The following is a 14,235-nucleotide window of genomic DNA, read 5'->3' as shown; positions in this document are numbered from 1 at the left end:
AGAAAAGAAGGAAGGAAGGAAAGAAAGAAAGGAAAGAAAGGAAGGAAAGAAAGGAAAGGAAGGAAAGGAAGGAAAAAGAAAAAAGAAAAGAAAATGAACTGGGACTGGAGAGATGACTCAGTGGTTAAGAGCACTGACTGCTCTTCCAAAGGTTCCGAGTTCAATTCCCAGCAACCACATGGTGGCTCACAACCATCTATAATAGGATCTGATGCCCTCTTCTGGTGTGTCTCAAGACAGCTAAAGTGTACTCACATAAATAAAATAAATAAAATGTTAAAAAGAGAAAGAAAATGTGCTTTGTCTACATTTTTGTCTACATTAAATTTCCATTTTTAATCATTGAGCCAGGATAGTGTCACACTCTAATTCCAGTATTTAGGAGGCTGAGGCAAAAAGATCTCATAATTCAAGGTCAGACTGAGCTACATAGTAAACACCTGCCTTGACAACCAGTTTCTGCTGGAGCTGGAGAGAGAGGTCAGGAGTTAAAAGCACTGGCTAGTCTTCCAGAGGACCCTGGTTTGACTCCCCATGTTAGGAGGTAGTTTCTTGAGTTTAGTCATCTCAGGAACAAACTCCACCTTGCTGGCAGGATCAAAACTGAGTTCATGTTCCCAGGCCCCGGAACCTAACTCCTATCCTGCTTCTTCAGTTGTTTCCTGTTTGCCTGTTAACCAGTAAAGGATGCAAAGAGGGAAGACTTTAGCTGTTATCCCATTATCTCAATGAAGGCACACACAAGTGTTGCTTGTCTTAATTGACCCCATGCTGCTAGACCACTCCTTTGTTCTCTTATCACTCTAAATTCCAGGCTATAGTCCAGGAGGGGACCTGACTACAAAAGCTGACTCAAGGACCCTGAAACCAGACACCCGGATAAGGATAAGTTAAAGTCATTAACTTTAACTTCTTTGTTTAACCCCTTGTGTCAAAATATGATTGGTCAATGTAACAGCCCACCCCAAGCCCCCTGGCTTTGTGTTCCCATTCTATAAATATGTTATATACTTTCCCTTCAGGAAATCGGTTCAGATATTGAACTAGCCACCTCCCTAAATGATCAGAAAAGGAAGCTTTCATTTTTAAGCTTCAATATCTGAAGTGAGGTTTCTCAGCTCACAACCATCTGTAACTCCAGTCCCAGGAGATCTGACACCATTTCCCCATTCTCTTTGAGCACCAGAGAAGAATATGGTGTGCAGGCACACATACAGGCAAAACATCCATATACTTAAAAAAGTTCACTGGGAGCCGGGCGGTGGTGGCACACACCTGTAATCCCAGCACACTGGGAGGCAGAGGCAGGCGGATTTCTGAGTTCGAGGCCAGCCTGGTCTACAGAGTGAGTTCCAGGACAGCCAGGGCTACACGGAGAAACCCTGTCTCGAAAAAAAAAAAAACCAAATCCAAAAAAAAAAAAAAAAAAAAAAAAAAATCAAAAAAAAAAGTTCACTGGGAAAAATTGCACCTTGAGCATGAGCGCAGGACTACTTTTTCCATAATGAATATGTAACACTTTTTTGACATTCTCCCCCCCCCCATTTTTTTTCTTTTGGTTTTTTGGATTTGGTTTTTTCTAGACAGGGTTTCTCTGTGTAGCCTTCACTGTCCTGGAACTCACTCTGTAGACCAGACTGGCCTCAAACTCAGAAATCCGCCTGCCTCTGCCTCCCAAGTGCTGGGATTACAGGCATGCTCCACCACGCCCGGCTGACATTTCCCCTTTTTAGTGGCTATATATTCATTGTATGTTGTATTGAGTTTTATACAATTTCTTTCAAGCATGTCATGTACTTTAACCATATTCTTTCTCCTCTCTTCCCCTACTAAATCAATACGGTAGACAAGAACAAAATGGTTACTGTCAATCTGACAGCCCCCTGGGAACTTGCCTTTCCTTTTTTCCTTTTATTGCTAGAGCCATAAAGGTAGATGAAGTACCTCTTCGTAGCTAAAAAGACATGGAAAATACAGTGGATAATAGTGTACATTGTTTATATATGTGCGTATATAATTTGTGGGGTTGCATGTTTGTGGGTGCACCTCAAGTGTCATTCCTCAGGAACTGTTGCGTTGTTTCACTGTTTTGAAGCTAACCAGTTTGGTTAGGCTGGCTGACCTGGGAGCACCAGAAATCCACCTCGCCATCACTAAGATTATAAGTATATGCCATCATGCCCAGGTTTTTTTAACCCAGGTTCTAGGTATTAAACTCTTGTGCTTGCATGCCAAGTACTTTACCACCTGAACTCTGTATCTCTCCAACTCTCTGTTTAATTCAGAAGCAGTGTAGGTGGCTGCAATGAACAAGAAGAAGTGATCTTTGCAGCCAGAAAAGAAGGGCCGAGGGTAGGGATTTTAGGATTTAGCTGAATGAAGTGTAACTTCTAGGTTTTAGGATTTAAGTATAGCTAGAGTGAAAATTTCTCAAGGGCCGAGAGCTTGATGAAGTAGGGCATGGGAAAATGGAAGGCATTCATTCTTGATATATAAACCAAGAGGCATAGTTAGATTGATGTCACTTATATAAGAGGGAATATACCAATTTTTTAATGCCCCCCCTCGCAATGAATGCACTATTCCTAATGGTCCTGTAATACCAGATTCATGCATATAGTGGACAGAGCAAGCTATTCCTTCTTCCTGATGCAAAAAAAAAAAAATCATTTGATATATTTTCCTCAGATAAAGGACATGTCAGATAGATACAGCACTTTATCTTAGCCAAAGGCTGAGAAGCATTGGTGAACCAAATGTTCAAGCACACACTATGCTGAGCACTGCTTTGCATAGAATGTATCGGAACACCTGTCCCTCTAGAATTTTATATCTTTTACATTCAGAAGAGTGTCAAATGCTTCCAAGACAGTGCTTCTCAATGTGTGTATCACAACCTCTTTGGCAGCCCTCTACATCCAAAAACATTTACACTACGATTATTCATAACAGTAGCAAGATTACAGTTACAAAGTAGCAATGAGAATATTTTATGGCTCAGGGTTCACCACAAAATAAGGAACTATATTGAAGGGTCTCAGCATTAGATAGGGTGAGAACCACTGCTTGAAGAACCCCAGGTTACTGTACTGAAGTGCCAGACATCTTTTTCCGAAACCTTGACTATACAGACCAGATGCACTTCTGATGAGTTTAGCTCTAGCTACTACCTAATAGCAACCACCTGAGATTCTTGAGGAGCCACATCTCCTTGGTATGCAGTCGGCAGGGCCATGAAATACAGTACCAAGCCACCAAACCTTAGTGTTACACAACAACAGACAAACAAGAAAGGCAGCAGTGGCCCTTGGAAGTTTGTCACACACTCTCTCATATATCCTCTTCCATAACAAAAGCAACAGTAGCCAGTCACACTTTCAATTCCTTTAATAAGGTGTTCTGAGGAAGCAGGAAAATAACACCCAGTGGACGAATAATACTTCTTAAGCCCTGCTCAGTAATTTATCAGTCATCTTCTGGTAACTGAATCTTGCTAGGATCAAAGTAGTTGGATTCCATGATGGGGAGGCCGTTGATTTCTCGGTATTTCACTAGTCTCTCAGCTTCCCGGCGGGCCCACTCTTGCATCCTAGAAGCATCAACAAGCGTGGTATGTTGTAAGGGAAAGTCACCAGACAGCAATTCCCCACCTCAGCACCCTATCCCCAACCAGTGCAGGGCAAGAATTCTGGTGAGAGAGTCCTCCAACCTGGACCTTTGACTCTACCCCTTCCCACTCAACTTTCTTGAAAAACCCCTATACCTGTAATCAGGCAAATAAGCCACAAAGGTGGTACCAAAGACCAGGACGATGGAGAAACCAAAGAAGAAGACAGCTCGCATATTCCAGACGTCCACCACAGGGTCACTGTCATAACCATGGAAGTCTGGGTTCTGAGGAGAGGGAGAAGTCAATGAGGGTTTCCTGCTGCCCATAAAGCTATATGCTGGCCCTGCATGCACTGCTCTCTAATCTGCCCTCTAATCTCTAACCAACGTCTTAGCCCTCATTAAAATCCTTTCTCTACTTTTAGGGTACATGAAGTTCCTTTCCACCATAGGGCTTTGACATCTGACTGCTTGCGCGGCCTAGAAAGCTCTTCTTCCAAATGTAATCACCACTGAATCCACCACCATCTCCTCATCCAATATTTTGACTTTCTTTCCAAATGAATAATCGGCCTCACCTACTTGTTTGGGAGTACTCACCCTGTTTGTTAAGCTTCACCCTTGGACGGTGCTACTTATTTATTTATTTATTTATTTATTTATTATTCTTTTTCGAGACAGGGTTTCTCTGTGTAGCCCTGGCTGTCCTGGAACTCACTCTGTAGACCGCGCTGTCCTCGAACTCAGAGATCCGCCTGCCTCTGCCTCCCAAGTGCTGGGATTAAAGGTGTGCACCACCACCACCCAGCCCAAGATGTTTTAATATCCTCATCTATGTTATTGTAACAGTTATAACGCCTACTTCTGTAACAGTTATAGTGCCTACTTCAAAATCATGCTACTTTAGAATTTAGAGGAGTAAATAAATACAAAGTATGTAGCACTGTCCGCATCACGCATGTGTCTGTCACCTTAGAGTTTAGTATTACCCTAATTATAACGTTTCTAATATGCTTTGGGTGCTGCCCACTTTCAGTATGATTTCTGTCTACAAGTAAACCAAATCCCGCTTCGAGTCCTAGGAAGGGGAAAACAAGCTAGGCAAAATTCCTGAATATTTGAAGATCTTGTGTACTGCAAAAGCCGCGGGCAGGAGAATGTCCGCGTCAACGCTGGTTTGCCTGTTCCAGATTGGCCCCTACAGCGCCCCGTTTTCCCCCTCCCTCTCACCTTCGCGTAGACGTTTTCGTCCTCGGGTTCTGGGTCCTCCTGCCACAGCATGGTCGGTTCTCGTTGCCGCTTTCTCTCCAAACCGGACGGGGCAATTACAGCCCTGGAGGATTCCCAGCGAACGCGGGCAGCCGGGAGCCCTCGTGTAGCCGCCGCTACTGACAGGCGGCGAGCATACAAGCTTAACAGACGGGCGGCCATGACGGCTTGCACTGCGGAGTCCTGGGGGTGCAGGGGGAGGAGACGGAAATACGATGTGCGCAGTTGCGGTTGATCCCAGCGCGATTTTTGTCGCTCCGCCCTTACCTCGGTAAATAGCTCCCTGGCCTAACTTTGTTTTCTAGTGCAGCGAGGTGCGGACTGTATTGTACCTCCCACGCTGTGTCGCTACTGTATCAACTTTATCATTTTTATCAGTCTGGGAGAGATTTGTTTTTGAGAGTTCTGTTCGTTTTCTTCATAAGAAAACAGTGACTTCTAGATGGCCCTGTAGGGAAAGAGGTGGAGCTTCTACTTGTCTTTCAACTTCAAAGGACAGCAAGCTTCTAAAAAGCGGGCCTCTTAGGGGTAGCCAATAGCTACTCTTTTTTCTGGACTCCTGGGCCGTTCTCACGGGGAATGGGGAGGTAGCATATGCTTGCCAATCAGAGAATGCCAGGGCCAGCCCATGGTGACCGGCAACCAATCGTCAAGGCCGGCCGGAGCGCGCTCCCTTAGTAGGTGGATGATGGTCGGAGCGCCGGCTCTCTTTTCGTCGCCATTTTGTGTTGGTGACTGTGGCCGGCTAGGAGGAGGCGGCACTGAGTTTCCTTGGGAGGGCAACGCATCGGGCGCGTCTCCCCTCCCCCCTTTCCTCTCTTTTGCCCCCAGTCTTGGACTTGGTAGTTGCATGCATTGGCTCCTGTTGAACTAACAGTTCTGAAGGAGGTGGTGGCGGGCGGAGGTGATGCCTGGGAGCCCTCCCTTGACAGCCCGGGCCGAGAAGGTGAGCGCCGTTGCCAGTCGTGGGGACCGAGGTAAAGGAGCTGGGCTCGTGGGAGGGGGAGAGGGCTAGTATGCATAGAAGAGGAGCGGGGACGGACTGTATACTCGGAGTTTGCACAGAGCTGAAGGATGCCCGCACAGCCTGCACCTGAAAAGGGGTATGGTCCCCCCACCCCAGCTTTTTCTTATGAAAGCAAAAGCGCGTGCGCGATTGGGACGCGGGATGGGTACACGCGGGTTGGGGGAAGGGAGGGACAGATGGGAGTGGGGTACTGTGACTTAACTGTATTTGCCCACCGAACTTTTATCTTTTGGAAGGCGCGTGTTTGCGAGTTTGCGTGGGTGTTCTTAGAGCACGGGTGTGCTGACTGCCCGGTGTTACTTAACTATCCACAGGGAAATACTCTGGCTGCGGCCTCTATTCATTTATGTGGTGGGGATGGGGGTGGCGAGCGCGGAGAAAGAAAGTGATCTGTATCTGACCTCTGATCCTTATCAGGAAGCAGTCTTGTTAGTTTGGGGCGGAGATGCAGAGAATATCTATCCGGCTTTTCTTTTGGAAGTTGATTCTGTGACACTGACGTCTATATGTTAGAAGGGAAATCCGTTTAATTGTGTCTCGGGTATCCTGTGATATTGGTCCTTGGTTATTTGACGCTTGTCTGTAACTTTGTTTCTTTTCTGTACTGTGTGTGCGACAATGTTAGACTCATTCTTTTGCCGTTGAGCATTTTGGGTCAGGGTTCCTGGCTGTGATTCTTTTCCCCATCTGGGACAAGTTAACTGGTTCAGTGGCTTAAGGTGGAAGAGAAAAATAGGTACATGCGTACTTAGAGGAAAGGTGTGGTGGCAGCCCACAGTTGGGCAAGAACCGCAACTGCCTAGCTCTACTTGGTCCCTGTACAATGCGTGGCAGCTGAGGAGTCTGGGATAGTTCTGATCTCTGGTTGGGTCACATCACTCTCAGGTCTTATAGTTCTCATGGCAGTCCCAAAAGTTGGATGAAGTAGCCGTTCCCTTTCACTCGGTAGAACAAGATGTTTTGGAACCATTTGGGAAAGAGGTCCCTTTTGCCTCTGGAAAGCTTAGGCTAAGATCCCTCGGGAGTTAGCCACCTGGGGACCTGGCTGCACATTAGGGCTGAACTACTTGCTGTGTTGAGGACCAGACCTGTGTTGGCCAAAATCCCAGGGAGGTGGCAGCTATCTTGTTGCCAAGTTAGCCGCCCCCCCCCCCCCAAAAAAAAAGCCTTTCAGGGTTTCTGGCTGCCTTGTCAGGGGTATAGTTGGCATGTTGTTTGGAGATTGTAATAATACCTTGACCCATGGGAAAGAGTAGAGATTCCTTCTGTTGTGAAGTCTTTTGCTACTGTTTTGTCTTTTGGTGTTTTGCTAGTTTCTTTTTGTGATGCTGGGGATGGGACCTCAGGGCCTTGAACATGCCCTCAAGTATACCCCATCCAATTATTGTGCAAGTCTTATTCTGCCTAATCTAGGCAAATCACTCAGCATTTGGCCTTCCCTTCCCAGCAACCGACCATGGACTTACATTTGTCTACCAGTCTAAGAATGCAAAGCCTTGGTCATATAGCCAGTGGTCCCACCAAATCTCTGTAAGATAGCTTTGTTTGATGAGGGCTTTGCTGTTTTCTAGGGTAGTGAAGTGTTGCCTCATGGTTATGGGGAAAGGAAAGGAGAGAGCTTTCCCCAAGAGGGGGTTGTCTTCCTGAACTGTTGCACTAGAGCATAAGGAAGTGGAAAACAATGTCCTTGGGCTATAGGACAATAGGGAATCTTGGCAATGACCGTCTTCTCAAGGAGGCCCTCTCTGCTCCAACTGCCTTGACCCCCTTTTCCCTTCCATTCTCTGCAGAGTCTCTGCAGGAGGTATCACCCAGACTGGCAGATCATGCTGGCAGCAGGGGTGACTAAGAAGTGAAAGGAGACAGCTACTGAGGAGCCCCAGCAGCTCCTAAAAATCCCATCAGGACATGGAGTATGAACGCCGGTGAGTTGTCCCCTCCCATACACTGTAGGTATATCCCCATGTGAGCACTGATCTAGGATGATGCTGAAGGGCGCTTCTAGGTAGAAGAAACAACACAGCCAAGAAATGGACTCTTTTCAGCACATGTGTATCTATGCTCTGGGAATGCAGAGGTGAATGAGACATAATGACTGTAGGTCTCCCCTAAGAGACTGTCTAGCTATGTGTAGTGTTACATGGAAGACCATATAGTTTCCTGGTGATTACCAAACAGCCTGATGAGTACCACGACTGGCTGTGAGGGTGGGTTTACTGTTAGTATGGGTGTGAAGGTCAGAGAGTGGTGACAGGTGTCTACCTCAATTGCTCCTCCACCTTATTTTTTTGATACTGGGTCTTTCGTCGAACCCAGAGCCCACAGGCTTAGCTATACTGGCTGGCCAGCAAACCTGTGGGAGCTCTTTTCCCTACCTCCTCAGACATGTGCCACACCTGCTGGGTAATCAAGCTTTCGCCCTCATGCACCATGAGCAGTTTACAGGTTGAGGCATCTTCCAGGCCTGTTTTTGTCTTGAGACGGTTTCTCTTTATAATCTTTATAATCCATACTGGCCAACTTGGGGTTCTGCTGCCTCCGCTTCCTAAAGCTGGGGTGACAGTGTGGTTTTGAGATGGATCTTGTTCTGTTATCTGTGTTGCTCCCCAAATCCTGGGCTCAAGTTCTACTTCACCTTCCAGAGAAGCTGGAAAACAGATTGTGACGTCTTGTGGCATATATAGTTTTGTTTTGCTCTTCAGCTCTGATACCAAAAAACCATTTAGCACACTTGGTACAATTTAGAGATGTTGAGTGTAAGTATAAGATCCTCTGGCGCTCTGGTAGATTCCAGTCCCAGCTGATTCTGAAACAAATGACTCATCTATCATATTTAAGAGAGCCCAGGAAGGCAAACCAAACTCTTACAGAAAAGTCTTAAAATTTTTGCTGGACATGGTAGTGTGTACCTGTAATCCTGGGACTTGGAGATGGAGGCAGGAGGATCAGGAATTCAAAGTCAACTTGTGCTACTTGAGATCCCATCTTGAAAAAACAGTCAATAAATGTATAAAACATTGGAGAAAAAGCAGGTTTGGAAATGTCTTTGTTGGCCCAAGGAGTGAGGTGTTAGGTTGCCTTGCACTGCTCAGCAAGTGCTGTACCCTGGTAAGCAAGGGCTGTGCTATTTTATACCTTCACGTTTTACTCTGAGATACACTCCAAATTTTCCAGGTTGTCCTTATACTCAGTCTGTAGCCCGGAACAGATTTGCAGGCATGACCTTGCCACTGTCCTACGTCAGTGTCTTGAGTATCTCGGTTTACAGGCCTATCTATACTGCAGACCTAGCTTATAAATGCCATTTTACTTACTTTATTTTCTGTGTATGAATGTTTGGCTGCATGAACGTTTTTGCATCACACTCGTTACTGGTGCCTACCATTGGATCCCCTGGAACTGGAGTTCTGGATAGTTTTGAATGAGCCACCGTGCAGATGCTGGGAATCAAACCTGTTCTCTGGAAGAGCAGCCAAGTACTCTTAACTGCTGAGTTATCTCTCCAACCATATTTACTTATGTTTGAGATAGGGTTTTACTTTGTAGTCTGTATCTGCCTGGAACTCATTGCAACTCCCCAGCCTCGTCTCAGCCTTCCAGGAGTGGGACTAGCATCTACTACCAAGGCTACCACTGACCTCCTTTTAAAACTGTCTTTTGAAAGGCAGTTGGTAGCTGGGTGGTGGTGGCGCACGCCTGTAATCCCAGCACTCTGGGAGGCAGAGGCAGGTGGATTTCTGAGTTCAAGGCCAGCCTGGTCTACAGAGTGAGTTCCAGGACAGCCAGGGCTACACAGAGAACCCTGTCTCCACAAAAAAAAAAAGAAAGAAAGAAAAAAAAAGAAAGAAAGGCAGTTGATGACTCTTACTTAGCACATGTGAAATGTTAGGATCAATACAGTGCTCCCTTAAGGAAAGACTGATTTGATTGTAGACCATGATCACTATAAGTAATGTATGATTGAGCTTCAAGTAGTTATGCTTTGGAATTTGTTGTCAGATAAAGACATTGTTTTTAAGATATATTTATGTTTTATTTATTTGAGTACACTGCAGCTCTTGTCTTCAGACACACCAGAAGTGTGATCCTCAACATTTCATAAAAAGAAAAAGAATCAAGTCTCTCAAAACAACAAGACTTTTGATTGAGATTACATCAAATTTCTGTATTTGGTGAGGGGGGAAATTGTCATATTTCTAAGTGGTCATCTTTTTCTAAGAACTGTAGTGAAGCAAACATAAATGGCATAAAAGTCTACCTGTTTAATATCCTACTCGTTTAAAGTGCATTTCCCTAGGAAATGGGAAAGATAGATGGCTTAGCTTTAAGAGCACTTGATGTACTTTCTGTTCCCAGCATCCATCTCTAGTAAGTGCTCTTTACCTCAGAGCCATCTCTCCAACCCCAATTTATTTTATTTTTATTTATATGTGTGTATTTCTGTGTGAGTGTAGATGTATGTACCCATGTCAGCCTGTGTGTATACATGTGAGGGGCTATGCACGTATGAGCGCATGTGTGTGTGTCTGTAAGAGAGAGGGGGAGGGGGAGAGGGAGAGAGAGAGAGAGAGAGAGAGAGAGAGAGAGAGAGAGAGAGAGAGAGAAGACAGCCTTAAGGACCATGCTTGAGTACTTTGTACCTTTTGTTTGAGATAAGGTCTCTCATTGCCCTGGAATTTCACCGTAGCTCCAGGGCTATCCTAGCTCCTCTCAGCTCGCCATCACTACATTACAAACACATGCTACTGCATCTGACTTTTTATCTGGATTCTGGCAATCTGAATTCAGGTTCTAATGCTTTAGAGGCAAGAGCTTTACTGATGGAGCCATCTCTCAAGCCACATATGTGTTTGTAGGTTGGTTAGGTTTTTTTTTTTTTTTTTGGATTTTGTTTTTCGAGACAGGGTTTCTCTGTGTAGCCCTGGCTGTCCTGGAACTCACTCTGTAGACCAGGCTGACCTCAAACTCAGAACTCCACCTGCCTCTGCCTCCCAGAGTGCTGGGATTACAGGCGTGCGCCACCACCGCCCAGTGGGTTTTTGTTTTTTGGGACAGTTTCTCAGTGTAATAGACCTGGCTGTCCTGGAGCTCACCTTGTAGAGTAGACTCACCTCAAACTCGGAGAGATCTTGCCTGCCTCTGCTTCCTGAGTCCTGGGATTAAAAGCATATGCCACCGCATCTGGCTCACACCTGGCATTTTTATATTAAGGATATTGGGTGTGATAGCACATGGCCTGTAATACTAGCCCTCAGGAGATGGAAACAGAATGAATAGGTGTTCAAATTACTACATAATGACTTCCAAGCCTGCTGAAGACCCTGCTTCTTGTAAAACAAAACAAAGCAAAAGAATTTTGAGGGCTGACTGTGGGTATAACTCAGAGGTAGAATGTATGCTTAGTATGTACAAGACCCTGGGTTCTATCACCAGTAAGATGTGGAGAGGATGCAGGGAAGAGAGATGAGAGTAGTGGGTGTCCCTAGTCTTAAAGGGACATATTCAAAATGCCTCAATTTTTTCCCATTTTTCCTTTTCTTTGCTTTAAAATTTTTTCTTAAGACAAGATCTTGGGCTGGAGAGGTGGTTCAGCCATTAAAGGCTAGACTGGCTCGCAACCAAAAATATAAGACAAAGTCTCACTATATAGGCCAGGCTGGCCTTGAATAATACATAGAAATCTGCCTGCCTGCCTGCCTGCCTGCCTGCCTTTGTTTCTCAAGTGCTGGGATTAAAGGTATGTTCCACCCTGCCCCATCAGAATTTTTCTATTGAGTATGATATATATATATAGGAATTTTTTCAAATAGAGCTTTTGATAAGTCAAGAAAACTTTGGGCTTGAAGTGATTATTCCCACTGTCTAGCTGCTGAGGCAGGAGGATCCTGAGTTTGAGAACAGTTTGGGCTATGTTGTGAGACCTACCTCAAGAGAACCAACTAAATAGAATTGTGGAGTACATTGAGCTAATATATATATATATTTTTCAGTCTTCTTTAATCTGAAATAATCAATGTTTGTCTTCCATCTTTTTTTTAAATATTTATTTATTTATTATATATAAGTACACTGTAGGTGTCAGATCTCTTTATGGATGGTTGTGAGCCACCATGTGGATGCTGGGATTTGAACTCATGACCTTTGGAAGAGCAGTCAGTGCTCTTAACCCGCTGAGCCATCTCTCCAGCCCCGTCTTCCATCTTTTTAATGTTTATTAGCGTATATTTTATGTAACAGTGGGCTTCGTGTACTTTTATACTTTATATTGTTTTGTTTCTTGAGACAGGGTCAGTCTTAACTCTGGCTGTCCTTGGAACTCACAGATATCCACCCAGCTCTGCCTCCAGAAGGCCCACCCAGCCTGGTTTTTTTATTCTTAAAAAAATTGTGTGTATTCATTGTTCATGGTACTGTTACATAAGGGCGTTCTAATATAGGCATGTAATGCATGTTGAGCATATTCTCTGCCCTCCCCCTTTTTCACCTTTTGTGTTAAGTCTATTTTATTCCCTTAAGCAGTTTTGCTTCTACTTACTTGTTAAATACATATATGATTTTATGTATCTATATAAAATATAGGAATCACAGAGAAAGCATGGGATCTATCATTCTGAGATTGGCTTGATTATGACAATTGATTGGCTTAATATGACGATACCCAGTTGCATCCATTTTTTTTTCTTTTGAAAAATGTCTAAGCCGGGCAGTGGTGGTGCACGCCTGTAATTCCAGCACTGTGGGAGACAGAGGCAGGCGGATTTCTGAGTTCGAAGCCAGCCTGGTCTACAGAGTGAGTTCCAGGATAGCCAGAGCTATACGGAGAAACCCTGTTTCCAAAAAACCAAATCCAAAAAACAGAACGGAAGGAAGGAAGGAAGGAAGGAAGGAAGGAAGGAAGGAAGGAAGGAAGGAAGGAAGGAAGGAAGGAAGGAAAGCAGTCTAATTTCATTCTTTGTGGCTAGATAAAAATGTCATTATGTTTATACAGCACAATTTCCTTACCTATTCCTTTGTTGTTGGACATCTAGATTGGTTTCATTGGTTAGCTGTTGTAAATGTCTGCAGTAAACATTGATGTGTGAGTGTCTCTTTGATTTGTTGGCTTCGAATCCTTCAGGTAAATGTGCAGTAGTAATAAAGCTGGACCTCAGGAGAGATCTAATTTTAGTTTTGTGAGGAGCCCTCCATACAGTGTTCCGTTGTAGCTGGACTAGTTTACATTCCCAGACTCAATCCTGGAAGACTTCTTGTTGTCCATGCCCTCACCAGCATTGTTATTTTAAAACTACTAAGTTGTTCCTAAGTGTATTAGTTTGTTTATTTGTATCTGTGTTGTGTTTATCTGGCATTGGATCAAGATGGCCTCATGGTATAAACTAGACAGCCTTTGCTGTTTTTGAAGAAGCTTTGTAGAAAAGTTACTGTTGTGGTAGTGCATGCCTTTAATCCTAGCACTTCTGAGGCAGAGGCAGGCAGATCTGTGACTTCAAGGCTGGCCTGGTCTACATAACAAGTTCCAGGCCAGCTCAAGTTAGATGATGAGATCTTGTCTTTAAGAAAAAGTTACGGGGTTGGAGAGATGGCTCAGTGGTTGAGAGCATTGGCTGCTCTCTGGGAGGATCAGGGTTCAATTCCCAGCACCCACAATGAGAGCTCACAACTGTCTGGGGTCTGTCACCCTCACCCAAGCATGAATACTGACAAAAACATCAATGTACATAAAATTAAATAAATTGTTTTTTAAAAAGTTATTCTAACCTTAAAACTTAGTAGAACTTACTTTCGAAAGCATCTATGGTCCTTGTTTGCTTTTGCAGTTCTGGGGAGAGAACTCAGAGAGCTCTACCACTTGCTATGCTTCAGCCTTTGCTGCATGTTTACGTGTGTACGTGTGCAATTGTATGCGTGTGTAAGTTAGAAGTCAACTTTGAATATTGTTTCTCAGGAACTGCCTACCTTGTTTTTGTTCGTAACGTGTGCATGTGTACATGCGCTGGCTCCCGTGTTCCCTGACACACAGGTGGAGGTCCAGAAACAACTTGCAGGAATCTATTCTCCCCTACCATATGGGTTCTGAAGATCAAACTCAGGTCGTCTGGCTTGGTGGCTGGTGCCTTTACTTTTTGTATGTATGTTTGTTTGTTTGTTTGTTTAGTTGTTGTAGGTTGGTTGGTTGTTTGGTTTGTTCATTTGTTGAGGCAGAGCCTCTCTCCACATCGCTCTGGCTGTCTTGGAACTCACTATGTAGACCAGGCTAGCCTCAACTCACAGATAGGCCTGTCTTTGCCCCAACACCCAGCAGGTAGCAATGAGATCTAGAGCTCCTTTTA

The 14,235-nt window shown here is 44.6% G+C and overlaps 2 protein-coding genes and 1 pseudogene across 7 annotated transcripts in view; 1 reads left to right on the top strand and 2 right to left on the bottom strand.

Annotated features, from left to right (window-relative positions):
* Nucleotides 1-2,569: 2,569 nt before the first annotated feature.
* On the bottom strand, nt 2,570-2,746 carry LOC127675972 (uncharacterized; annotated as a pseudogene).
* A 626-nt stretch (nt 2,747-3,372) lies between these two features.
* Ndufb11 (NADH:ubiquinone oxidoreductase subunit B11) lies at nt 3,373-5,306 on the bottom strand. The gene is made up of 3 exons (XM_052170499.1): nt 4,840-5,306; nt 3,764-3,894; nt 3,373-3,589 (listed from the first exon to the last, which is right to left on the bottom strand). The coding sequence occupies exons 1-3, from the start codon at nt 5,038-5,040 to the stop codon at nt 3,466-3,468; spliced, it is 456 nt and encodes a 151-aa protein (XP_052026459.1). The 5' UTR covers nt 5,041-5,306; the 3' UTR covers nt 3,373-3,465.
* A 101-nt stretch (nt 5,307-5,407) lies between these two features.
* The window catches only part of Rbm10 (RNA binding motif protein 10), a 30,632-nt gene continuing 21,804 nt past the window's right edge, over nt 5,408-14,235 (top strand). For 3 of the 6 annotated variants that reach the window (XM_052170498.1, XM_052170495.1, XM_052170492.1), the window contains exons 1-2: nt 5,408-5,824; nt 7,696-7,830. Coding sequence is in view for 5 of the 6 variants with exons in the window: in XM_052170495.1 (XP_052026455.1) it covers nt 7,814-7,830 (17 nt within the window). In the remaining variant the exon portion in view is untranslated. Of the gene's footprint in view, nt 5,856-7,695; nt 7,831-14,235 lie in introns of all 6 variants that reach the window. The other 3 variants (XM_052170497.1, XM_052170496.1, XM_052170493.1) reach the window with 2 other exon arrangements.

Source organism: Apodemus sylvaticus, chromosome X (assembly GCF_947179515.1).
Source record: "Apodemus sylvaticus chromosome X, mApoSyl1.1, whole genome shotgun sequence".
Taxonomy (NCBI): domain Eukaryota; kingdom Metazoa; phylum Chordata; class Mammalia; order Rodentia; family Muridae; genus Apodemus; species Apodemus sylvaticus.
The sequence above is the reverse complement of the archived record's forward strand: the minus strand, read 5'-3'. Positions and strand labels throughout refer to the sequence as shown.